At 40.2% G+C, this 27367-nt stretch overlaps 1 protein-coding gene across 2 annotated transcripts in view; it reads right to left on the reverse strand.

Moving 5' to 3' along the window:
- Samd12 (sterile alpha motif domain containing 12) overlaps positions 1-27367 on the reverse strand; it is a 233538-nt gene that overhangs the window by 36912 nt on the left and 169259 nt on the right. The window contains exon 3 of one of the 2 annotated variants that reach the window (XM_037197789.1): positions 23733-23862. In XM_037197789.1, coding sequence (XP_037053684.1) covers positions 23733-23862 — 130 coding nt within the window. The remainder of the gene's footprint in view (positions 1-23732; positions 23863-27367) is intronic. The other variant, XM_037197790.1, reaches the window with a different exon arrangement.

Raw genomic sequence — 27367 nt, forward strand, 5'->3', positions numbered from 1 at the left:
CATAAAAGTGAAATGTAGTAGAGCTTTCTAGTTTCTTTTGTAAATACCACTCGCAAACACAGAAGTCAGAACAAGGCTTGGCAAATTGTAGGCTGTTGGCCATATCTGGCCTGCCAATTTTGATTCTTGTAAAATAAGACTTTATCGTAAAATAGCTCCTTTATTCACTCGCACACTACAAAGTCAGAGTTCAGTAGTGTGACTAAGTATCTGTCACACAGATAATACACAGAAAATATTATTATCTATGCCCTTTAAATAAGATGCATTATTCCACTATTGTGTCAAACCTATTGAAACTGTCACCGTTGGTCAGAATTGCTCAGCATTAGCAACTTTACATAGTTTAGACCAACCATACATTAGTCACTGGCTCTTCTTATTCCCTCAATTTAGGCTGTAATTGCTGACATAATATACATTAATATCATCATACAGTTTTGGGTTAGCTAAATTGCCATAAAGGACCAAAAATTAAAATGTAGCATTATTGCATCCAAATGTGTACAGGGTACAATAATATATTGTGTTTATACTGTACTTTGAGACACAGGCAAATCACTGCTCATTGTCTTTATGGTGTGACAGATTATATACTTTTGTCCTTTTGACATAAAGAGAATTTTTTCAGGTACAAGGTGGTCATTTCTATGCAACAAAATAGCACCTGACTCTAAAATGTTGTCAGATGACTTGAGCTTCCATAGCACTGTGACAATCACTCCAGAACAATGCCCAGTTCTAGAAGCAGTTTGCCAAAACATCCCAAGAAGACCTGCCCAAGGGACTAGAGGACTCAGAGAACTACAAAATTTGGAGTCTGTCATGCACACTTCTTCAGGCATGCTTAAAGGTGGCATTCTGTGGCTTAGTGCAGATCCAAAAGAGGAGCTCTTTAAAAGCATAAAGTGGGACTTCTCTAAGAATGACATAGGAAGACAGGCTAGAATGTCAATAGAGAGCAATTATTAGAAGCTGTGGACAGCCGAGCAGACGATGCACTCTGGGAAAAGGAGGCAAAGAAAGAAACTGAAAGAGAAGTAATCAAAATGTCCTTACCAGAAATGATGAAAGGCTTTAAATTGAGTGTTGAGACCATCAAAGCAAGGATACTGAACTAATCCAATCAACACTGTTAGATACCTATTTTATGCCAGGTGCCAGGTTATCACATCAAGAAACAGTAAGACAAACCAGGCAACAGAGGAGTTATATTCTATGGCAAGACACTCTGTCACTCAGGGCTTAAGACCTGTGTCCTCTTGTAGGGGACCTCAATTCTCTTGATTTGGCTGGGTTATTCCGAGAAACCCAAGCCTCTGCTTGTTCTTCCAGTCCTGCCAGAGGAAGTTGCCTTTCCCCTCCATATGCCCCTGTATGGCCCATAGCCATACTGGGGAGGAAGAAACAGTTCCCCTAGCTGGGGTGAGCAAGGTAGTCTCTTCTATCTTGGACCCCTGTCCCCCATGTGGAATGGATTTGGGTATGGGGGCTCCAGGAGGAAATTTCCTTGGGACTGAGGAAGCCCCTATCCTCCCTTTATGGGAGCCCACAGAGGTTTCCCAGTGAGATCTGAGTTTTCTTTACCCAGCAGGGCTGCATAAGGAGATGGATTGACCATGTGTGTGGTTACCAGGTGTTTGGAAGGGTCTGCACTTGGCTGTGCTAGGGGGAGGACTTTTGCTCCACCCCTTGACTTTCCTTTAAAAAGCCTTTTAGAAGAGACAGAAGGGCCCAGTGGATTAGGATCCAGGTCTTCCTGAGGCTCTCCTGTGTTTCTATCTGTCTCCCTCTTCTCTCTATATTTCTCTCTAAATCTCTTATCCCTCACTCCTCAAGAGTATCCTGGGGGAAAAGATGGGAGTATGTCCCCCACAGTACTCCCAGTTGGCCCAGGACCAAACGTTCTTTTTCTACCCTTTTCATGGTTTATTTCTACTTTTCAACCAATAATCTATATAATTGGATAACTTAGAAGCCACCATCCTCTGAAAAAAACCCCAGGTTCTCATTAGTCTACTTGAGATTATCTTTTACACCCACCATCCAACCTGGAATGATTCTCAACTGCTCCTGGCCATCCTCTTCATGACTGAGGAGACAGCAAAATGCAGCTTGAGAGTAGAAATGCTGTCCTTGGATCAGGAATAGGATCTGTTGAGGACAATACAGCCCCAGGAGAGTGGATTTTTCCCTCTGCATAACCTGACTTCAACCCCAACACAAACAAAAGGAAGGAGGTTTTGAACATTTTTTTTTCCAGGACCTGTTAGAAGGATTGAAGGTAGCTGCTAAAAACATCTTCCAACCTCTTTAAGATGAGTGAAGCTACACAAGAGTCCCCAAATCAGCTGCTGGGTTGCTGGGGAGACTCTATGAGGCTTACTTGGTGTTCACTCCCATAGAACCAACCAGCTAGCAACCAATATTGCTTTTGTTATGCAGTTGGCCCCATATATTAGCAAAAACCTTCAGAAGTTAGAAGGGCTTGAGGGCATGAATAAATCCCAATTACTGGAGATTGCTCAAAGGTTTATAATCACTTCTTCACAAAACAAAGTTTTTGTTTGGTATTGGGAGAAACTTGTTGCTTCTATGCCAACCAGTCAGGGGTAATTAGAGAAAGTCTAGCCATGGCCAGAAATAACCTTAAGGAAAGAGAAAAGAGACACCAAAAATCAGACAATTGGTATCAATCCTGTTCCTCTGGTTCCTTGGTTAACTACTCTACTTATGGCCATGCTTTTGCTCCTAAACTTTACCATAGGACCCAGCTTGCTCAGCTGCCTACATAATTACATAAAACAGAGAGTGAATTCTATTAAATCATAAGTGCTGAGGGGACAATATAACCCATTCCCTAAAATGAGTCCATTATTTAACTCATACCCATAGAACCAGTGGGTAATGTAACAGGCCCTAGGACTTAGAATGACTGATGCCATGTTAGAAGCTCCATTCTGAACTTAAAACACAGCATGTAGGTCCCAACCCCTGCCAAAATGGGAAGAAAGACCTAGTCCACAGTTCCAGCTAAGTCCTTGAGTAAAAAGTCTCTAAATGTACTAACCTTGATTTTTGGCTTCTGTAGTTCCACTTCTTGCTAACTGAAGTGTGCCAACCAAGATGTGATTTTTGTGCATAAAAGACTAAGGACTATGAGGCTTGGGGCTGTATGATTTGGGCAAGTTCCCCATGCATGTGGCTACTGGCCAGCAATAAAGAATTTCTTTTTAGTTTGAAGAGTGTCCATGTGGTAACTTCTGGAGGGCTTGCCGCCCAAGAATATTAGTATGCCTATAATTGTTCAGCTATGCATAGAGTTCCCCTCTCTACTCATTACTACTGGGTCCTATCATTACTGGATAGTGAGGGAAACTCAAGAGAAATTTACCTTATCTGATCCTCAAAATCTTCTGCAATATCACTGCCTGTCTGTTCTTCGTATATACCTTCATATACTCTCTCCCCAGGACTCAGAAACACAAATGCTTTCAGGTCACAGCATGGGGAGAGGCAAAATCTGAGGGATTAGGCAGTGGTGATCCCACAGCTCAAGTTTTTTCATTTTAAATTCTCTGACAGACAACATTACATGCACAGAATTTTAGAATTGAGGGGCCTTTTCTTCTAAAATCGTATGCAGTATAAATTCAGTCACCCCTGAAGAGACTTCCCAACCAACCACTTCAAATATGTACTTTCCTTCTCAGTTCTTCAGTTCTTCCAAGTTACATTGCTTACTTGAACTTCTGAGATGCTGTCTTACACCATGTAAACTAGGTCAGTATATGAATGAGGACTGAGACACCTGAATCTAAAATCATGACTTGCTACCAAAGACACACATGACAGAAAAACAAACAAAGAAAACTACCTAAGTTCTCCTGTCTTCCTTTTACTCAAAGGTAAATAGGAATAATGACAATATCTACCTTACAGTACTGTAGAGAACATGTGATTCAACAGTATACATCATGTATTAACTCAGATACCTGGCATATAAGCACTCAGTAGATTTAAAGTATATGGTTTTCAACATGATGATACTTTAAGGAAGTATTGTCTGAATTCTTTACCATTTGAGTTACTAGATAAATGTCTTGGGAGTTAGCTATACTAAATTTGTTTGGCATATAGAGTCATTTACAGAAATCACCATTATTAAAATGCATTAGATAAAGCAAAAGTCCAGTGGGCTATGGAAACTGGAGCTGATTAGGAAGTTTAAGAATGTTAATTAGTGGCTAGAGAGATGACTCAGGGGTTAAGAGCACTGGCTTCTCTTCCAGAGGTCCAGAGTTCAATTCCCAGCAACTACATGGTGGCGCACAACCATCTATAATGAGATCTGGTGCCCTCTTCTGGCATGCAGGCAGAACCATGTATACATAATAAATAAATCCTTAAAAAAAGAATGTTATGGTATGTACCCACTCATAAGTGGATACTAGATATAAAGCAAAGGATAATCAGGCAACAACCCACAACTTCAGAGAAGCAAACTAACAGGGAAGACCCAAAGAGGGATGCATGGACCGCCCTGGGAAGGGTAAATAGATAAGATCTCCATTAGTAAACTGGGGATGAGGGGAGGGCAATGGAGAGTAGGGGATGGGGGATGAGAATATAAGGGAATGGGATGGTTGAGTTGAAACAGAGAGAGGGGGAAGAAATGAAAGAGATACCATGATAGAGAGAAACCCAGTGCTAGGGAAGTTGCCAGGAATCCCCAATGATGACCCCAGCCTGGAATGCTAGAAATAGTGGAGAGGGTTCCTGAACTGAATTGGCTTGTCCCAGAGATCAGACCGGTGAATACCCTAACTGTCATCACAGAGCTTTTCTCCAATGACTGATGGAAGCAGATGCAGAGATCCACAGCCAATCACCAGGCACAGCTCTAGGATTCCAGTCAAAGAGAGAGATAAGGGATTCTATAAGCAAGTGCATCAGGCTCATGATGGGGAAACATGCAGGCATGACCAAACCAACCTAGTGGGAACTCATGAAAGTTGGATCAATGGCTGTGGAGCCTATATAGTACTGGACTAGGCCCTCTGCATGGCAAGACAGTTGTGTAGCTTGATCTGCTTGGGAATCCCCCTGGTAGTAGGATCAGAATCCATCTCTGGTGCATGAGGGGGCTTTTTGAGCCCACTACCAATGATGGAACACCTTGTGCAGCCTTGAGGCATGGGGAAGGGCTTGGACTTGCCTCTACTGGATGTGCCTCCCCATGGGAGGACTTCCTTTCTTGTGGGTGGGAATGGGGGGGTAGGTTGGGAGGGGGAGGCTGAGGGGGCAGGAAGAGGGAAATCTTTGATTGGTGTGTAAAATGAATAAAAAATTTTCTTAATAAAAAAGTAACAAAAAAGAATGTTAATTTTACACAACAAAAAGAAAAACCATACATGGACTACTAGTCACCTTTAACTGATGTGACAAAATACTTGAGGAAATCACCTGAGGAAGGGAAAATTATTTTACTGCATGGTTTTACAGGTCAAAGACCATGGCCACTTGGACCCTTTACTTCTGAGCCCATGACTGATGAGGCAGAACAGCATGGTGTGGAGTATGTGGTTGATCTCTGTGTAGAGTATGTCCTCATGGGGGACTGGAGGCAGAGAAGGACCAGAACAAGGTGCACACTTTAAAGATGTACTGTCTTTACCCTGATTTCTTCAATTAGGCCCCATAATATTTCTTGGAGGACCTTCATATATATTTTACATTTATTCTTTGTTCCTCCAGTATCCTCTGTCCTTCTCAGTCCTGCCAAATCCTTTCTTCTTAGCAACAAGTATACTTCTCCTACTTTTATGTCTGTGTGTGTGTGTGTGTGTGTGTGTGTGTGTGTGTGTGTGTGTGTGTGAGACCCACTGCATTTAGTTAGGGTTTCCTGCATGATATAGGGAAGAGGCATTATGTACCAAGCAGGGGCAATTTACTCATAGCTATACCACTGAGGAATATGACTTCTCTTATCTCAGTGGATAGCTCTTCAGGGAGGGGTCCACAGGCCCCATCTTGTAACAACAGCCCATTCATCCAGAATTTATCAATGGATTCGCACATTAAAGAGGTTAATGCCTTCATGATCTAATCACTTCCCAGTAGCTCTACCATTTGTCTATCAGGCATCCAACATCTGAGCCTTTTGGGGAGATGTTTCATATCATCACCATAGCACATCTATACATAAACATATACATGCCTGTACACACAAGCAATGCATTTGTATAATCTTCTACTACTTGAAAAGTCATTTGCTTTACACAAAACTCTGTACAGAGCTCATATAAATAGAGATCATCTATAGGAAGAGCTGATACCAACTTTGTGAGATGAACTGCCATAATTATATTTTCAAGAAAAGGAAAGGTTTGGTCAAGTTCACATCAAGTAAACACTCAGGGGACTGGAATAATTTGCAGACTTGCCACAGTCCATTCTTCTTCTAGTTGTTCATAACTCTCAAAAATAGAAAGCTTGTCAAGCTTATTCTAACAGTAACATTATCCTAAAGCTAATAGGATAATTGAAGAGAAATCTCAATGGGAGGCATAGAAGTTTAAACAAAATGTCCTTAAAATGCTGCTAGCTAAGACCTCTTGAAGACACTTGCACATCATTATGGCAATTCCATAGTATTTTAAATATAATTAGCTCCCATATGTGGACTTCAGTGTCTTCCATCAACAACATATATAAGGATTATCACCACAAATGATGACACCCAGAGGAAAAGAGTCATTGGTCTAGTTACCTAGTCTCTGAACCCAGTGAGATAATTACAGAGGTTCTTGCCATATAATCTGGAGCTTTGTGCTGATGAGCATGTGGGATTTTAATTTTCAAAAGTAAATAAGAACAAAACAAGGGGGTTTCTGATGATACAACCTGACTCCAGAACTTCTTCCCAAACATACAAAACCCAAACAAAACAAATCTATAATTAATCCAGTGACTAGTTAAAAAAAGTAGAAGTAAATGTAAACTAGCCAAGAAGCAAGTGGGGACAGTGAAGGAACCTCATGTAAGATAGACTTAATTTCTCAGAGGGGGCAGAAAACTCAATATTCAATATGTAAGTTGAATATTCAATATGTAAGGGCAGAGACTTGGTGCTATTTAATATAGTATTCTCTGGCATTCTGATAGGAGACACAGAGGTAACTTAGTGACGGGAAAGATAGGATCTGTTGGGAGAAGAGTAAATGGATAAAGTCCATTTTCACAAAGCCTTCGAGCTGCTCTTTGGAAACTGATGGTCATTGTAGTGGTCTGAATGGGTAATGTCCCCCAAAGGCTCATGTATTAGGACACTTGGTCCCTAGTTGATGTAAAGGTTATTACACCCTTAGGAAGTAGAGCCTTTCTGGAGGAAATATGTCACCAAGGTTTACAGCCTTTTCCTAATTCCTGTTCTTTCTCTCTGCTTCTTGCATGAGGATGAAACGTTCTCAGCAGGCTTCCTGCTCTTGCCACCACATCTTCCCGGCCACAGTGGACTGCATCTCTCTGAAACCATAAACCAACATAAATTCTTTCTTCCCTGTGGTGGTTTTCATCAAAGTATTCTGTCACAACAACAGAAAAGTAACTAATACAGAAAGCTACGTTCTTTTCATAAGAATGGATGTCCTCATCTCCCTGAGCAATGGGACCAAGCGCTGGACATATTCTAGTAATTGGAAAGTTGCATTCTCTTCTGCAAATCAGCTCTGTGATTCTGACTACTCTTGTGGAACCAAACAGAAGATGGGAGGGGCTATCTTCCAGACTGACGCTGCAGAACCAGTGACGCCCTGCTTTCTTCTTTCCTAAGGGGACAGATCAAACCTGTCTTCCTCAGTGCAATCATGGGTGCACAGTAGTGCCCATTAAATGCTTATCAGTTAATTAGAGATTAATAATAGTAATAATGAGAATTGGACATGGCTACACATGCCTTTAATTCCAGCACTCAGGAGGCAGACACAGGTGGGTCTCTATGAGTTTGAGGCCAGCCTGGTCTACATAGTGAGTTCTAGGATGGCCAGGGCTACATAAAAAACCTTGTCTCAAAAAATTAAATAAAAATTAATAATGTTTACTTCCCTTCCCACAACGTGCCAGGCATCATTTTAAGCATTTTCCATGTTTGAACCATCCAGTCCTCACATCAAGCTGGTATGGGTGTGTGTGTGTGTGTGTGTGTGTGTGTGTGTGTGTGTGTGTGTGTGTGTGTGTGTGTGTGTGTGTGTGTGTGTGTGTGTGATGGAGCATAAGTGCTCAGCTATCTCCACATATTTTGAGTGGCTTACTGAACGCCAGTTCTTCCTTCCTCACCAGTGAACAATGTTTATTCTTCAGCACTGAACAGTGAGTTGCTAGCACTGATCTAGGCAGTGCATGGCATCTGCACACAAGGTACTCTCAGCACTTGGCTAAGAAGCCTGCACAGAGTCACCTAGAACCAATTGTTATCATGAAAGATGTCAGAGGAATGTTAAAGCAGGACAACTCCATAGTATACTCATTCCTTCTGTTCTTAAACAAATAGCCCAAGTGGTGGCAACTTTCACTGTAACTTGCCAAGTGTTGTTACTAATATAAAATGAATCTTGCATCTGGAAAGTCAATGTGTCCCCTTGGAGCAGCAGTTTCTCTGTGTTAGTGATTGTGCTCTGTGATGAAAATGGGAGAAATAAAAATGATGTGTGTTTTTCTTAAAGCCAAATTTATTACAGTTTTAAATCTTGGGTTTTGTTTTTAAACAAAAACTGCTCTCTAAAGTGATGTGAGAGTAGTTTTTAATTTAAAAATATTAATAGATAAAACATAAAGGTGACAATTGTACATTCCAGAAAAATGTTTTGTTATAACCAGATGGACAGAATTCTAAGAAGGCAACAGGGTTTTGTTCTTTGGTGATAGTCATCTTGCATAAATGACAAGACTACACCTTTCTTTATAAGAATGATTTTGTATATTCAGATTATTCTTTGCAGAGGAAAGAAATGCATAAAGTGGATTTACAAACTCAATCATTCTGTAAATAACTTTATTACACAGAGATGATTCGAAAATCAATACCCACTCAATTTGATTATAAGTGACACCATAGCCAGGATGGAGGCATGTAAGATGATATTGTCATTTTCTCCCTTAGATCAGTATGCCATTTGAAATTTCGGGGAAGTGCATCAGTTCCTAAAAACCAACTTCCTAGGAGGCTGGAGCAATGGCTCAGTGAAGACACTGGATGCTATTGCAGAGGATCAGGGTTTGTTTCTCAGTACCCACACGGTGTCTCACAATGATCTATAACTCCAGGGCATCAGATGCCATCTTCTTGCCACAAGGACACTAGGAACACACACAGTGCACATGCATACATATTGAGAAAACACTGATACATATAAAATAAAAATAAATATTTAAAAACCCTAACTTAGGGATACATAACTTTTACACAAGAAGTCCCACATGTTTGAAATAGCAAGTTGAAGCTTCTGATACAGATATAAAATATTTTTGCCATTGTGGAAAAAGCCCCTTTGCTCTTCCTTGCAGTCTATTCCCATCCACATCCTACCCTCATACCTACTGACTTGACTATTATAACCACAGGTGGACCTTTTCTGTCACAGAATTTCATGCAATTAGAATCTCACACTGTGTTGAGCTCATCACATTCAGTACAATGTGTGCATAAAACCTTATATCGATCTGTACTTGGTTTTCTCTCGGAGTAGTTCTGTTAGGTTGGGTATATCACATATTACATTCCCTCTTGATAGTCATAGGGTTGGTGAGACTTTCTGGCTATTCTAAGGAAAGCTCCTTCAAATATTTGTGGAATTAAACATTTATTAGGAATTATTTTCAGTTCTTCTGAAGAAATCTCTCAGAACAAAATTGAAGCATCATCTTAAGTTTGGGATTAGCTTTCTAAAAGCTAAAGTCACCCAGGGCCATGTGGTACTACGCTCTGCTCACAAAAATGTACAAAAGATTCATTTTATGACATCTACAGCAACCTTTGGTCCTAGTTTGGTGTCTGAACTTTTCATTCTATCAGGTGTAAAGTGGCATCTCAATGTGGCTTTGCTTCCATTTCCCTCAGTAAATAGCTTACGGTCGATTCAAGTGTCATCTTCCTGAAGGTATCTTTTGTGCAGAGCTATTGGGTTATTTGCCTTCTTAAGTTTAAAATGTCACTTATGTATTCTCTCTCTAAGCACTTTTTGACAGGAAACATTTAAATTACTTGTTAAAACTCAGCACACAGAGAGATGGCTGCACGTTCATACACATAAGTCATTACACTTTGTTCTTTCTCACCCTCCACTGCCCTCTCCCATCCCCTGTCCCCTCTCCTGGTCCACTTCCTTCCTTCGAATAGTCTTCCCCCTGCTTTCATGTCTTACAAATTGCATTGTAAGTACTCTTTAAAAAATACTTCCTTCTTTGGTGTGACTTGGCCTTTTCATGGCCTTGATGAATGCTTAGAAGAACAGGAGGTTTAACTTTGATAAATTTGTCAATTTCACTTCAAGCTGTGCTCTGGGGGACTTGCTAGTGAATCTGCCTCTATCTCCAAGGATATAAAGATTTTTTTTTCACCCATTATTCTTCTGGAAATTTTATAGATTTAGATTTTATATTTAGGTATTATGACAGGGGTTGAAGATTACTTACAGTTTTTCTGGTACCACTTATTGATAAGATCAGTCTTTCTTACTGTTTTATATATCATCTGCATTTATGTCTCTCTGTGTTAGTGGATGTGTGCGTATGTGCATACATACATATAAGAGTCAAGCCAGAGGTTGACTCTACATGCCTTCTCACTTTTTTATTTTTTTGGGACAGTATGGTGATTTGAATCTGTATGTCCCTCACAGGCTCGGAGGTTTGGATGCTTGGTCCTCAGTTGCTGGCACTGTTTGTGCAGGTTTAGGAGATATGGCCTTGTTGAAGGAATTATGTCCCCTGAGGCATCAAAACCACTTGCCATTCCCAGCCTCCTATCTCTGTTTCCTTATTATGGTTTAAGATACGAGCTCTCAGCCTGCCCTTCCAGCCTCCATGCCCATCTGCTTCCCTGCAGTGATGATGATGGACTCTTATCTCTTTGGAATCTTCCACAGCTTGCCTTTGCCATGGTGTTTGATCACATCAATAGAAAACTAACAAAACAGATAGGTTCTCTCTCTGAGTCCAGTGTTCACTAATTTGTCAAGACTTGCTGGTCAGTTCGCTCAGGGATCCTGCTGTGTCTTTCTCCCCCCAGTGCTGGGATTGCAGGCACATGCCACCCTGACTGGTTTGTGTGTGGGTACTGAGAGTTAAGCTTAGATCCTTGCATTTCATAATCAAGCAATTTACTAAATGAACCATCTTTCCAGCTCTTTTTCTTTCTGATATCATTTTGGGAAGTCACTGGGCCACACATGTGTGAGTGCACTTTCTAGAACTTTTATTCTGCTCTATTGGTCTGCAAGCCAGTCCTTACTCTAGTTCGTCATAGTAAATCTTGAAATCAAGTAGGCAAGTCCTCAAAAACTCTTTCTAAACTGTTTTCACTACTCCAGCTTCTTTGAACTTACACACATATTTTAAAATTAATGTGTTTATTTCTCTTTAAAATACTTCCTAGGATTTTGATACTCCAGTAGAGATACATATCATCTTACAGAAAAATAGGCATTTTAATGTTGAGAATTTAATGCACAAATGTGGTGTAACACCATTTATTCAGACTTTCAATTTTTGGTAATATTTTGTAATTCTTTGAATAGTTATGTATAAGTTATATTAATTTTATGTATTAATCTTATTCTGTATGTTTCCTAAATTGAACTATTAGTTTTTGTAAGATTTCCACCTTGATTATTTGTGTCCTTGATATTTCTGAAATATTTCTAAATAAGGTGTCATCAATAAAATAATAGTTTTACTTCTTCCTTTATAATCCTTGTGCCTTTACTACTTTTACTTATTTTCTTTCCCATTCATAATCTTCTGTACATATTTGGTAGAAAGAAAGAGCGTCTGTCCTTATTTGCTGTGAGTTATAGGAGAAAAATATCAAGTTTTTAAAGCTATAGGTTTATTATGGAGACTATTTATCATAAAGATCTTGTTTATTCTATATCTGAAACATTTTATCATGAGTAAGTGTTAAATTATGTCAATTTTATCCTACATCTATTGCAATGAAAGTGTATTCTATTCTTTAAAGAGCTTTGTGAGGTCTTCATTCAACAATCAAATAAAAACAAAGGAGAGAAAAAAAGGAAAATGAAAAAAAATCATTTTTTCTATTCATTCTACAGTAGAGTTTTAGTATTGACCCCTCTGACCTTAGCTTCACTAACCTCAGAAATCTGAGACTATTTTTTCAAAGTCCTCTCCCCTGAGGACTATGTAATCTCTATATGCATGTATGATGTTTCCTATAGGCAAGACTGATTTCAAATTTTGTCAAAAAAATTTTAGTTCTATATTGATTATATGATTGCATGTATTAACATAGCCTGTTTGTACATTTTTCTTGTGTTAGTAATGGTTATTCTGAGATTTGAAGAATCCTACTTTCTTTTTTTAAGATTTATTTATTTATTATGTATACAGTGTGCTGTTTGTATGTCTGCACACCAGAAGAGAGCACCAGATCTCATTATAGATGGTTGTGAGCCACCATGTGGTTGCTGGGAATTGAACTCAAGACCTCTGGAAGAGCAGTCCGTGCTCTTAACCTCTGAGCCATCTCTCCAGCCCCCATAATAAACCACTTTCTTGATACTGTCTTTTTTTATTGTTCAGTCTAGCTAGGAATTTACTAAAGGGTCAATAATATTTGTAAATTTTTTATTAAGAATTTTTTTTCATTCATTTTACATACCAATCAAAGATCCTCCTCTTCCCTCCTCCCACCCCCCAAGCCTCCCCCTCCAACCCACTCCCCAATTCCCCCCCACAAGAAGGCAAGGTCTCTCATGGGGAGGCACATCCAGTAGAGGCAAGTCCAAGCCCTTCCCCCTGCCTTAAGGCTGCATGAGGTGCTCCATCATAGGTAGTGGGCTCCAAAAAGCCCACTCATGCACCAGGCATGGATTTTTTTTATGGTGTGTACATTTTCAGTTTTATTAGTTTCAGCTCATAAATGTATGATTTCTGTCCTTGTACTCTGGCATTAGTGTTTTCTTCCTTTCCTAACTTCTTTGATGGAAATTTAATTCCTTTAAATAATGTCTTTCTTCTTTTTTTTCTAATACAGCTATTTAATGCTATCATTGCCCTTTCAGTTCTGCCACAGTTACACCAAGTAAGCATTTGATGAAATTGTTCCTATTACTATCAAATTCCAAAGAGTTTCCTTGTGGTTTCTTCTTCATCTTCATAGTTATGTGTATATATGTTAAATTTCTCACTATTGAGAATTACTTGATGCCATTAAAAGGCTAATCTTTTGAAATATTTGTTTTAATTTTTCTTTTTTCTTTTCTTTTCTTTTTTTTTTTTTTTTGGTTTTTCGAGACAGGGTTTCTCTGCGTAGCTTTGCGCGCCTTTCCTGGAGCTCACTTGGTAGCCCAGGCTGGCCTCGAACTCACAGAGATCCGCTTGGCTCTGCCTCCCGAGTGCTGGGATTAAAGGCGTGCGCCACCACCACCCGGCTTGTTTTAATTTTTATGTTGAAAAAAGATTTATGTATTTTTATTTCACATATGTCAATGTTTTGCCTGCATGTATGAATGTATATATACCTTATGTGTGCCTGGTTCCTGCAGAGACCAGAAGAGGGCATCAGATTCCCCTGGAACAAGAGTTGCAGATACTTGTAAGCCACTACGTGGGTTCTGGCAACCAAACCAAGAAAGAACAGCATATGTTCTTAACTGCTAAGCCATCTCTCCAGCTCCACCAGTACATGATTTGCAATTTAATTTCACTATAATCAGATAAAATATAAAATATAGAATTTCAGGATTTTGACCTTTATTTATCTATGGTCTCTTATATAGTATACTAGGTTGCATAATTCCCTCAAACTTATGAAGAGCATATATTCTAGAACTCTTGGGTATAGCACTCTACCTGGCATATGGTATGTGCTAAAATTTTAAGCCAGTGTTTTAATTAATGATATTTAACAAGTTAGTGGGATGGATACAAATAAGGTTTCCTAGGAGGCTAGAATGGGACTCAGAGAATGAAGAAGCCCTGGCCTAGCCATGTTGAGGATGAGAGAGTGAGTGTGACTGAAGAAATTAATAGTGACAGGATATGAGGTACATCTGCTGAAGTGGAGCCATAAAAGGTTGTTTGTAGATGGCCTTCAGCAAGCAAAGAAATGAGAAGTACACAATGAGGTGGAGAACAAAAATTCAGAGAAATCTTATCAGACAGTCTGTATTTTCTCAAAGCAGCAGAAGGAAGAACATCTATAGAGAAAGAACCACAACCTGCTATTCCCTTCTTAAAGGGCCCCTTCTCCCTCTACCCCATCTCTTTTTTACTTTCCTAGTTCCTGTGGTTACTCCAGGTTATACATTCACATCTAAATATGCGGAGCTTAAAACCACAAACAATGAAGCTTGTGTTCGTCTTTCTGGGACTGCCAATGTGGAAAAAATCTCATAAGGTTCCATGCCTAGATGAAGAACTATAGGGAAGCAGTGAGTGCTGAGGGAGGGAGAATTGGTCATTCTGAGGGATGAGCCCCTAAGTTGTTATCCAACACTTAGCGGGCAGCTCTAATAGCACATACATGTGAGGACAACACTAGGTGGAGAAAGGGGATCTGTGGGAAAGGAAAACAGGGTATGATGATAGAGGACTGAATATGATCAGTGTGTTATATACATGTAGGAAATGTCATAACAAATCCCATAGTTCGTGCAGTTAATAATTGCTAATAACAATGAAGAAAAGGTAGACAAGGAACTTGGAAGGAAGCATTTGGGATATCCAGTTAACAGTCTATCAAGAAAGAGTAAGGATTGGAAGATAGGCCATGGTTCTATGGAAAATTATAAAGAAGAATTTGTTAGCAAGATAGTCATCCATGGCTTTCTTTAGAAACAGTTTCTAATGTGGGAACCCAAACAAGACAAGGGGTGTGTTTCAGTTAAAACTGAACAAGAAGTTAGTAATTCTTAAAGTTTTTGGCTAGCAACAACTCTAGCCAGAGAGTCTGTCCTGAGAGCCTTGGGATGAAATATAGGATGCGGATGACACCTAAGGAAGGTGTTCTACAGTGTGTGGCATCTAAACTCTAGGCGGAAAGAAAACTGGGGTTATCCAGGTGAAGAGGCAGGTTTGAGTATAGTAGAATGGATGTGGAACCCGAAAACTCTTCAATATCATTCAGTATGCCTGCAGCTTCCAGGAAGAATGTAGGAAATCAAATTCTGCAGCTACCATGATCAGAACTACAATAAAAATGCAAATTCCTGAATAAGAGTAGGCTGTTGTTTAAAATGATAAAATCCATATCCTAGAGGTGTTCAAGCAAAGGCTGGTTGGCCATCCATCATAGGCTGTGGAGAGGAGAGGCTGGGAACCACCTGGGTGGATTGCTTGAGGGACATTCATGTCAACTTTGATGATGAAAGACTCTCTGGATCATGCTCCTGGGCTTTCTCCTGCTCTCTAGATGGCATGTGTTTAGCCCAGTGCCACATTCTGTTCTGGCATGTGCCTTGAGGTAGCCTTCTTTTTGCCATAAACCAAATGTCAGTCATGAGATACTTGGTTTTGAGGGGAAATCATCTTTGTACAATCATTTATCTAAAGATCCAAATGACAGCCACTAAAAAGTATCAGGGATAATGTCAGTATTTTGATGTCTGTTTTCATGATTTCTGGGTTTATTAATCATCAAAAATAGTTTTTCATTGGCTCAATGAACTTTGGATGGCACTGAAAGTCTTTTCCAACTTGAGAAGTCTATTATAACTTCCAAATCTCTTGATTTCTTAACCTAAATCCAGTACCCTTAGTTTTAGAATGCTGAGAATTTTTTTCAAGTCAGTGAATAAGTAGAGAGTATGCTTTTTGTTTTAAAAGAATGCAGACTGAAGATAAATGCTATTATTGAAATATTATAAGAGATAATTCATGTCCTAATGTATGGTACTTTACTATGCAGATATGAAGAAATGCTTGAGGAACCACTCAAAGCACAGAACAGTGCAACATACAGAGGTACAGAAAAGAAGACAACAAGATCCAGGAAGAAGGGCAGTGAAGAAACATGGGAAACACGCAGAGAGTGCAGTTAAAGACTTCCACATTGCATGTGGTTATACTGGAAATACTTGACTGGTTATACTGGAGAATGTACTAGTATTCTCACTGCGCATCACACGAGCCACTATTGCACTTCTTCTGAAACTTGTTAACTACATTCCCGTTGGTTCCTACGGGGGACTACCCATAATAAAACTGGACAATTGCAGAAGGTCAAAGGGGTGGAAGGGCTCAGAGAAATCAGTCCTCGATAGAACAACGCTAACAAATGCACAGAGTCACATTCAAAAGGATTGAGAAAGATGAAGTGGTTCTCCTTGCCCCACAGTGTTTTATTATTTTTATTCTTTTTGGGGGGCCTGCCACCCAGCTCCCAATTAAATCACACCCACACACAGAGGCTTATTCTTAATTATAAATACCTGGCCTTAGCTTGGCTTAGCTTCTAGCCAGTTTTTCTTAAATTATCCTGTCTACCTTTTGCCTCTGGGCTTTTCCCATTTTCTTACTTCTGTACATCTTACTCTTACTCTGTGGCTTGTTGCATAGCTGGGTGGCTGAGCCCTGCAGTTCTCCTCCTTTCTCATTCCTTCTTCCCTCTTCTCCCAGATTTCTCCTTCTATTTATCCCCTGTGACTGCCAGGCCTGCCTATTTCTCTCTCTTGCCTTGCTATTGGCCATTTAGCACTTTATTAAACCATCAGGTATTTTAGACAGGCACAGTAACACAGCTTCACAAAGCTAAACAAATGCAACATAACCAAAAGTAACACACCTTAAAATAATCTACTCCACCACAGTATATTCAGGCCTGCCAAATTTTAGGGACATGAATATCAGCAGCCTATTTTAAAAATATTTTATAGCTTCTCCAAGAATATTCATCTTCAACTCCCTCTGCTAACTTCTAGATCTGTTCCCACCTCCATACCATTCCAAATGTCTTTTAAAAAAAACTCACCAACTCCAATTTGTGCTGTCCATATACTCCTGGGTTTGGGACCATCTACTGTAGTGTGGTTGTCTACCAGGAGCCACACCCTTAAAGAAAACTGGCTCTGCTTACTCCAGATGTGCCACCAACAGTCCGGAACAGCTTAGTTAGGAGAGAGGGCTCATGGTCCCTTTTCATCTTCCATGCTAGGATGTTGAATAGCTTCATCTTATGTGGGTCTTACACAGACAACCACAGCTGCTGTGAGTTCACCAGTGCAAGTGGTCCTGTCATGCTCAGAAAACACTGTTTCATCCTGACTTTTTCCCCAACCAATGGCTCTTAAAATCTTTCTGCCTTGTTCTCAACAATGGTCACTGAGCCTTGGAGAGAGGATGTTATATAGGTGTCCCATTTGTGGCTGAGCACTCCACTGATGTTTATTCTTTGCAATTTAAACAGTTTTTTTTTTTTTTTCTAGACAGGGTTTCTCTGTGTAGTTTTGGTGGCTATCCCGGATCTCACTCTGTAGACTAGGTTGGCCTCAAACTCACCAAGATCCATCTGACTCTACCTCCTGAGTGCTGAGATTAAAGGCATGTGCCACCATTGCCCAGTGAAGTTGTGAGTTTCTGTGTTAATCATTATCCTCTGTGGGATAATTTTAGATAGGGGGAAAGGTAATAGTAGAAGCCCTTCCACTTCCTCAAAAAATATCTAGAGGAATTCATCTATCATGTGGGACACTATTTAGAAATAGGAAAAAAAAAATCAATAAGGAACATCTTCAAGGAATTTTCAAAAGATTTCTACTTCTGCTGACACGTAAAGCACACACATTGTTTTTGCATGAAATAGACCAACAACAACTCTTCATACATATATTCAAGGTAGCTTTTAAAAATACCTTAAATTGTGAGTGCTCTGCTCATGAAAATATGTCTTTAAAGTTGGCATGAGAAAGAGTCCTCACAGATACTGGGTTTGAAGCCAGAGAAGTTGGGGTGACTTAGCAGCCACCCCAGGAATACTTGGCCCAGCCAGGGGCTGAAATCTCCTCCAACCTGAAAAGATTCTTAACTGTGCATAAAAGAGAATCTGAAAGCTGCCTGTGAGTTTACACCTAGTCCCAACAGAGCCTCCTCATCAGCATTCCAAACCAAGCCCCAGGAAGCTAGGGAAAGAATCTTGCAAGCAGAGAAAAATAAGTGGATTTCTTTCCTTCCAACCTAATCTGATGATTTCAATCTATATATCCTAATGTCTCTCCAGTGTTCTGGCCATCTCACTTCTTCTTAAGAATGCTACTGCAGGGAATTAACACAAATCACTTCTCGTCTGATTAAACATATCTGCCACAAAATAGCAGGTGCCTTCTGAGTACGATGGAATGATCAGAAATCCTAATAGAAAACTTATAAAAGCTTTGAAGCACTGGTGGGTTAAAACATATATTTTCTTAGACTTTACAACAACTGAGCTGAAAATCTGGTTATAATTTAATGTCCTTGAAACAATGGCATAAGAAAAATATTAATATACTTGAATTGCTCATAAAAGTATAAATGGAAGAGTGTTTTAAGGTTATGTGTCAATTTCAAACAGAAGGTTAAAATCAAGGTGGGCAGGATGGCACACTCCTGTAATTCCAGGACTCAGAGACTGAGGGAGAAGAGATGCTGTAAGTTTAAGGCCAGGTATGTACTTAGCAAGTTCCAACCAGACAAGATACGGCCACTTGATGAGACCTTGTCTAAAACAAAAATTTTAAATCATTCCCACATACAAAAGTTAATATGTGTTTAAGATTTTTTTTTTTTTTTTTTCGAGACAGGGTTTCTCTGCGTAGCTTTGCGTCTTTCCTGGAACTCACAGAGATCTGCCTGCCTCTGCCTCCAGAGTGCTGGGATTAAAGGCGTGCGTCACCACCGCCATTTGATTCATTATTGAGGAAACTGATAAGGTGTAATAATTAGTTCAAAAAAGAACCCAATAGCAGACACAATTGCAGGTTGGGATGGCTGAAATCAGTAGGCAAATGCAAGGCCAAGATCACTTTTCTATAGAGGCTGGGGAGCCAAGCAAACCTCTGTGGGACATAATTTACATGTGAAAAGATAAAAATTGGTTCTACTGAAGTTCCTGTTTTTTCTCCAGGGATATATTTCAAGATCTCCCATACTGAAGCCTAAAAATATCATCTATTTTCCTATGTGTAGAAGTATGAGAAAGCTGAGTTTATAAGCTGGGCACAGAAGAGTAACCAATGAAACATTACAGAACAATAAAAGTTAGGTGAATGTAGTATCTTCAAAACAAAGATGTTTCCACTAAATATTTTCAGACTACTATTTATCGTTAGTAATTAATATACTATATTAGTAATTAAGATTAGTATTTAAAGCAGAAGAGCATATCAAAGTGGGAGGTTAGTATACTACTAGTTATCTACAACCCAGACTTGCAAAACAGCTCCTTCCATTCAGAATTAAATAACACAAAATGGTGTGGCAGTATTTTAAGGACACGTACGCCCTTTCCTCCTACATGGATCCTCCATTGCCTTATTTACTTGTTTCTCAAACCCACTGAGTGGTAAGTGCTCCATAAACACTGCTAAATGGATGAATGCCCACTATTTATCAGCATTAAGCTTGGCCCTTCACACATATCATCCCATTTAATCTTCCCAATGACCCTTTAAGTTAAACATCACTCTCATGCTGATGGGGACTAGCTCGTGTGACATCAAGTAGCTGCTTACTGTGTCTTAAACATTGGGGTGAAGAACATCGAGAATGATTTGACTCAGGAAACCCACCTACTGCTTCTCCCTCTCTGTCCATTTAATATATGTTCATTTTAATTGCAATCATTGGGCTGGCTGCCTCAAAGTCAAGGGGTGTTTATGTTATATGTTACATTGACAGAACATGGTCCCTCAGTGAGCAAGAACCTGTTTATCCTTGTTTTAAGAAGAAAATAAATGAACAGCATTCGTCAGCAGACAGGTAAATAATCTTGTTCCTAGCCTTTCAGATTCGCACAGGGTATGTACCAGCCCAAATTATTTTGTTTCCCCTTCGGGCACTACTTCCCCAGTGTTCAGGATAATAGAACTAGACGAATTCAACAGGGCTTATATGTGTGGTCTCTTTTTTTGGAAATCAGAACAGCATAGAGGAAAACCGTAGTAGTCCACATTTGTTGTATGCTTCCTGTGATGCGGGCACTTTTCTCAGCAGCACCACAAGGGCGGTACTGGATTTCTCTCTCTCTCTCTCTCTCTCTCTCTCTCTTATAAAAATGAAGCAAACTGGAGTTTTCTGAGCACACAGTAATGCTGCACCTCTGGGCTGTGACCTGTTCCTTGCAGCAGCTCTTGTCATTTCCCCCAGTCACGCTACTGGTTGCACAGGCTATTGAGGTTTGCCATGACGTTACATTTTAATCAGTTTTTGTTGTTTTGCTTTGAGGCAGGGTCTCACATATCCCAGGCTAGCCTGTAACTCACTAGATAGTTGAGGATAACATAGAACATCTGATTTTCCTGTTTCTACCTCCCATGTGGTGGGATTATAAGTGTGTACCGCCATAGTTGGTTTATGTGGTGCTGGGGAACCAAACCCAGGGCTTTGTATAAGACTACCTAGGGACTCTACCCATTTAACTGTGCTCTTAGCCCCATTTTAATTTCAATGGACATCTTTTTCCTCGTTATCATCACAGACTTTAAGGGTTCTGGGTACTACGGAGCTTCTAATGTCAGGTGGCCAGCTACTGCAGACTGGTACAAATTCTGGAAGCTAGTTGCTGGCCACATGGGACTTGGGATGATTTGGGTGCCACACATTCATCTGGAGAGGAGCAGAGGTCAGAGAACAAGGGAAGGGGGTGTTGGTTCTGTGGCTTTCAACAGGGACATGTCAAAACGATGTGGACCAAATGTTAGTGTGAAATCATGCTCCCCAAGTCCCCAAATAATTCCCTGCTTTCTTTCCCCGACAGAAATAGGTTGATCTTAGAATAAAGTCAGGGGTTTCTTCTTCTTTTTTTTTTTTCTTTTACAATTCCAGATAAAACTTGACAGAAATAAGAACATAGTCTCGCAGGTAGAAGGGTTAACCTACTGGCTTACCTATAATAGCAACTTCATTTTTCACAGCTCTGTGATATTTTCAGTACTATCTTTAATTTGGAGACAATGAAGTGAGGTTGAATAATTGGCCAGAGGAAGCAGTGTTATCTTGAGCTCAGACCCGTGTGGTGGTTCACTGACGACAGAGGTGTCTTGTGGAGACTAAAGACACTGTCTAGAGTTGTGCGACAGCTCTACCACACTGCACTCTCATCCCTTCATTTCGGGCCACTTGGTCAAGCACTTGGTTATTCCCTCTACTCTGAAGTTGTTCACTCTGAGGATACCGTCCACCCTCCTTAAATATAAGCCTTTCTAAGATTCATCTCTCTCTTGAGGGTATGCCATAATTTCCACCATTAATAAGTAATACCACGGCTCCCAAGCAAGATTGTGAAAAGGCTTTGCCACTACCATCATGCAGGAATTAAACGACCATAAGCAGCCATTATCTGATGGAGATAACTGCTATCAGGCAAATGGTTCTGATGGACTAATCACTCTTGGAGTAGATCAACAGCTCCTCTGTGAGCTTTCTTTGTACATATACTTTAAGACAAAGGACTAGAATGTGAAATCCAGACACTTCAAGGATATGTACCCTCACTACCTTTAGGGTTCTAGGAATTTCATTTTAAAGGGCATCAGCAGTAGCTGGGGGAAGGGTGTAACAGAAAAATGACCATTTTTTAAGTCAGAAATTTACTCTTTTGTTAAAACAGATTGAGTTATACCTAGACATGTTTATTGTATAATTACCCATTACTTACACAGCAAGACTCTAAAATTATCCAGCTGTACATTTAAAGAAAACTTGAGTGGCTAGAACCTCGTTTCCACAATAATCTTCCTTACTGAATGAAGTGTGTAAGATAGCCATGAAGGGAACCGCTTTTGGTTGACACCCTTCTCTCAATCTGACATACCCCCTCCTTGTCTCCCTAGGGTTCAGGGATGCCACTGAATGCACTCTGAGAACCCCCAGCCAAATTTTATTTAGGGAGGTGGAAGATCTGCTCCTGACAGCAGAGTTGCATGGGAAAACTGAACTTGGAGGGAAGTACATTTTCCTTAATGCATCCCCTTCCAGAGTAATGGAAGTGATCAGGATGAGAAAAAAATTAGAGTTTCTCAAAGTAAAACATGGACTTGGGAAAAGGTTTGGTGTCTAGAGTGCTTGGCAATCCAAGGCAAGTAATTTTTTTCCCACTAGAGGGGCGCAGTTTTCTATTAGGAGACAGGAAGGTTCTAGACCAGACTCATGATTCTCAAGCATTCCTCCCCATAGAGCAGTTCTCCTCAGCCCTGTCTTTCAGTGCCTCGCTGTGCAGGGGAGTGGGGAGGAGAGCTTTCAACATACAGGGAGAATCTTGGCACAGATCAAGTCCAGATGTGTTCCTCCTTGCTCTAGTGGTGGACACAAAGGTGGGGACAGCACTTTCTCACTCATGTCGACCCCTGCTGAGAGCGGTGATAGAAAAGGCCTTTGCAGCACATCTAACCATCCTGCTTTTCTGATTCCAAATACTTCTTTTTTAATTAAGGATTTTTTAAAAATTCATTTTACATACCAATCACAGATCCCCCTGTCTTCTCTCCTTCCACCCCTCCTGCCTCCCCCCCTGCAACCCATCCCCCATTCCCTCCTCCAACAAGGCAAGGTCTCCCATGGGGAATCCACAGAGCCTGGTACATTCAGTAGAGGCATGTCTAAGCCCCTCCCCTGCATCAAGGCTGTGTGAGGCGTCCCACCATAGGTAGTGGGCTCCAAAAAGCTGGCTCATGCACCAGGGATGGATCCTGATCCTACTGCCAGGGGGTCCCCCAAACACTTCTTTATCCCATCAATGGAAAGCTTTAATACCCTTGTTGGAAAAGTAGTCTGACTATGTGACCTTAATGTGCTCATCTCAGTGACAGTGAGGAGTACAACTTGGCTTGAGACACTTGGCCTCTGGATGGGGACAAAGCAGAGTGTGCCTTTATGACTGACAGGACAGGACTGGTTTGGCAGGGAAAATGACTTTCTACTATTGATTCTTCTACATCACTAGTTGCACATATGTAGCTAATCAGTCAGAAAAGTCAATACACTTGACTTAATGAGGGGGAAGAAGGAAAGATTTTCCCACATAGAAAGTCTTCCCCTTCACAAAATCCCCACACTCATCCGAAAACCAAGTTGATTATCAAGACTTCTCTTCTTTTCATTAGGACTTGTTTACTCTAGGATCCATGCCCACCCACCCCCGACCCCCGCCATACACTTGCATTAGATCTTCAAAATCCATTTTCCTCTATTAAGCACCGATTCATTCAGTATCATGGCTCATGTAGTCAGGACTTTATCGCCTGCTCTAGAGCCAACTTCTAGCAGGAAACTCCAGCAGGAAGATACTGTTACTTTACCAGTTATGTCATGTTGTTTGAATGACTCACTGTAGATCTGATACTGATTTGGACAGTGCTTCTTCAACCACTTGCAGACATCCTGCTGGGTCCACAGGGCCACTGGTTTTGACAGCTTCACCGTGGCTGACTGTGGAGAGAGAAGGGAAGGAGTGTCTGTTAATGTGGCCCCATGCCTGGAAAGGCACGAATGTTCAACATCCTAGTGTGCTTGGTAAAGGCTATAGCCTGAATCCCCTGAAGAGAAATATGTAACTCTTGTTTTCTCCTAACCTCTGCAACCTTCCTCATGATTGAAAACAGACACACATACAGACACACACACATACACATACGTACAGACATGCACACAGACACACACAGACACACGAAAAGGTGCAAGAAGAAAGGCAATAAAAGTTTTACTCATTCTTGAGTTATTATCTCTTCTGGGAAAATCCCCTACAAAGTAGCATTTTTAAATATTCTAGCAACATGGTAATAGGGTTTCCACACAGGTACTTAAGTTTTAGGGGTGAAATAGCCATTGTCAAGTGCCTTTCTATTTGCTGGAGGTGTCTCTCTCTCCTCCTTGATATCCCAGTTGCCTACTAGAGCACTTGCCCCGGCAGGTGAGAATAATTTCAGGACTGACTGCTAGAAGACTTAGATACCAGCATACTAAAAAGTGCTAGTCTGCCTGGGGGCTCTGGACTCAGGGTGGTCCCATGAAGCCTGGAAACATTAGTCATGCCACAGTGGGAAAGCAAGGAGTCAATTCTTCCAGCATGTGGGGAATGGTAATAAGATAATGGGAGTCCTTAGGCTTTATATAGAAGCCAGCTAGTCAGGGCCTTTTACGCCTTTTACTGATCACTGGATCTCCCAGGGAACTGATCATAAGTAATGAAAAATAAAAATAAAAAACAGGATGCAAAGGCCAAGCCTTTGATAAATGGCAGATTGCAAATACATTTATTAATAAGCCTTGGCTCTGTCTTCTCCCTCATGGATCCTTGGAATTTAGGTTAGGCTACCTGAAAGTTCCTATGTCAATGATTTTATTTTTATCATTCTGAACCAAAATAGTAGGGCTGAAATATTGAGAATCTTTAAAATACATTCAGTGGTAAAGAGATCTAGGTACTCTTTTATTTTACTCCTCTTTCAGCATGTTAGATTAAGGCAAGGAGACAGCCTTAAATTGGCAGGAGTGTGAATTGTATCTTCCAAATGCTTATGAACATTTTTATTTTACAGAAAAAGACTTGCTTCAGTTTTAGAACATTTAACAGAAAGAAGTAGGTCTGGCCTGCAATTATTCTTTGCTTGCTTACTCTTGACCATTATTTATGTCAAAGAAATTATGACACAAAATGTATTTTCTAGTTTGTAATATCTAGTTTGTTTTTAAGCAATTTTTAATTACTACACTCCAATGTTCCAATTTTAAGAAAAAAGTATTAAGAGAGAATGGTATAGATAGATCATGAGATGTTTATCAAAAATGGGGAGCGGGGGAAGAGGAATATGCAAATATTCAGGTAGCACTTTTTATTAATATGCTTCTAACTGAATGATTCCTTGAACTGTCACATACAAAATAATCACAGTAATACTTTCACTTTTTACTTTGTTATGTGTTGTGGTTTGAATGTCAAAGGCTCCCATAGCTCCTATATTTGAATAGTTGGTGCAGTTATCTGGGATGGGAGGTATGACCTTGTTGGAGGGTGTGTGCCAGTGGGTGTGGGCTTGGGCCATTTCTAGTGCTCTATCTGTCTCTGCATGCACTGAGGTTCTGGATCCAGATGTGAACTCCCAACTGTTCCTTCCCTCCGTGATCATGGATCCAGATGAGAACTCTGAGTTGTTCCTTCCTTCCATGATCATGGGCTCTCACTCTCTGAAACCATAACCCAAATTAAATGTTTTCTTTTATAAATTAACAACAGTAATTGTGTTTTTATCACAACAATAGAAAAGTAACTAAGCCAACATGTAATAATTTTTGTGCTTATCAAATTTATTAAAATATATTTTTGCAAAATGATAACATGTATGTGCATATACTTCATGCAATGTGACTGGCATTACTTATGCTATTAAGAACCAATGTTTTCAGCCACTGAATTTCAGCATGGCATGTGACCATCCTGAGCAATGGAGTACAGTGGAATTATGCTACATTATTTCTGAGGCTGGGCCTTAAAAGACACAGCTTCTACTTGGCTCACACTTCAGTGTTCACCCTTGGAACTCAACCACCATGCTGTAGTCTAGATCATGGTATGAGATCATATGTAGGAGTTTCCATTATTCCCCCACAAAGGTCTTCCCTGACATCCACTATCAACCATTAATAAAATGAACAAACAAACATCAGATAAATCTAGCCTCAAGCCTCTGAATCTTCTGGTTGGGGATCACAGATGCCATAAAGCAAAACCCTGGGCTTCTTAATGTTCCAAATTAATTCTCGACACATTTCTAGGATTTGTGGTAGTTTGATCTACAACTCAAGTAATGAGAACACCAAGAAGCTCACTGTGCTCCCCTGAGTGTCTTGCATGTAACAAGACAGATGGTACAGGAACAGGTTAAAAAAATAGCAACTGAATGAGTTAATGAACCAAGATGATTTTCATTCAACCAGTATTCTTAGGCATGACTCACCAATAGGCTTCAGGTCCAGTCCTGGCTGCTCTTTCCTACAATATACTGAGCTCATGTGGCTCCTAATCAAACATGGCCACCACTGCCTACCACTCTTCAGCCCCATCTAAGGATGCAGCCATTGTCTTCTTCATATGGGCTGTTTTCCTAATTTCAATGAGAGAGAAAAACTTTGGTCTTGAAGAATTCAAGTGAGCACATGTTTTTATACCTGCTGTTGTTTTGATGCTGATGTTTAATCTTTTTTCTTCTGCCCATTGTGACATTCTTTCCTTTTGCATGATCAAAAAACTAGAATTTGAGAGCTTTTAGGTAGAAATGTACTTTGTAGCATGTTTCACAAGTCAGCACCTCTGAGTCTGGCTCTTTCCTACCCTGAAAACTTTGCCCTCAGATTAGCTGAATGAGTTTAGAGCTGACACATCATTATCCTGAAACTCCTGCAAGTTTCTCTCAAGTAAAGCTAATCAAATTTTTTGAAGACACCTATAAACCAGTCAGAGAAGACTGTAAATTAGGACAGGGAAGGCAGGAGAATGAAGTTGCTTATACATCAATACATTAAACTTCCTTAGCCCGAAAGGTCATTCTTTAACTTGTTCATTTCCTAAGGAACAGAGGACTCAAGCCCATCAGCTAGGCTTCAAAGGATGATTTACCCAAACTTGTCAAGTCAGCTCAGAACACCTCCTCACCAGCTTGTCATGGATGCCTTTCTTAGATAGTTTCCTTTTATCAGAAACTCAGTGGTTCTAAAGCTAACAATCACTTTTCCTTCGGAATATATTCTATTATAACTAATTATGAATCTGGTGATATCTGCTTGAAAGGAGTAAACTCTAGCTTGAGCCTGTGTGAACTCACAGGGATATGCTCCCATGAGAACATAACAAATGGAATGGGGGGTGGGGCTGAGCTCCTACCATTAAAACTCACTGTTTAATATCTCTTTAACCAATTGTGACTGAAAGTCATGACCC

Source organism: Peromyscus leucopus, chromosome 20 (assembly GCF_004664715.2).
Source record: "Peromyscus leucopus breed LL Stock chromosome 20, UCI_PerLeu_2.1, whole genome shotgun sequence".
Lineage (NCBI taxonomy): Eukaryota > Metazoa > Chordata > Mammalia > Rodentia > Cricetidae > Peromyscus > Peromyscus leucopus.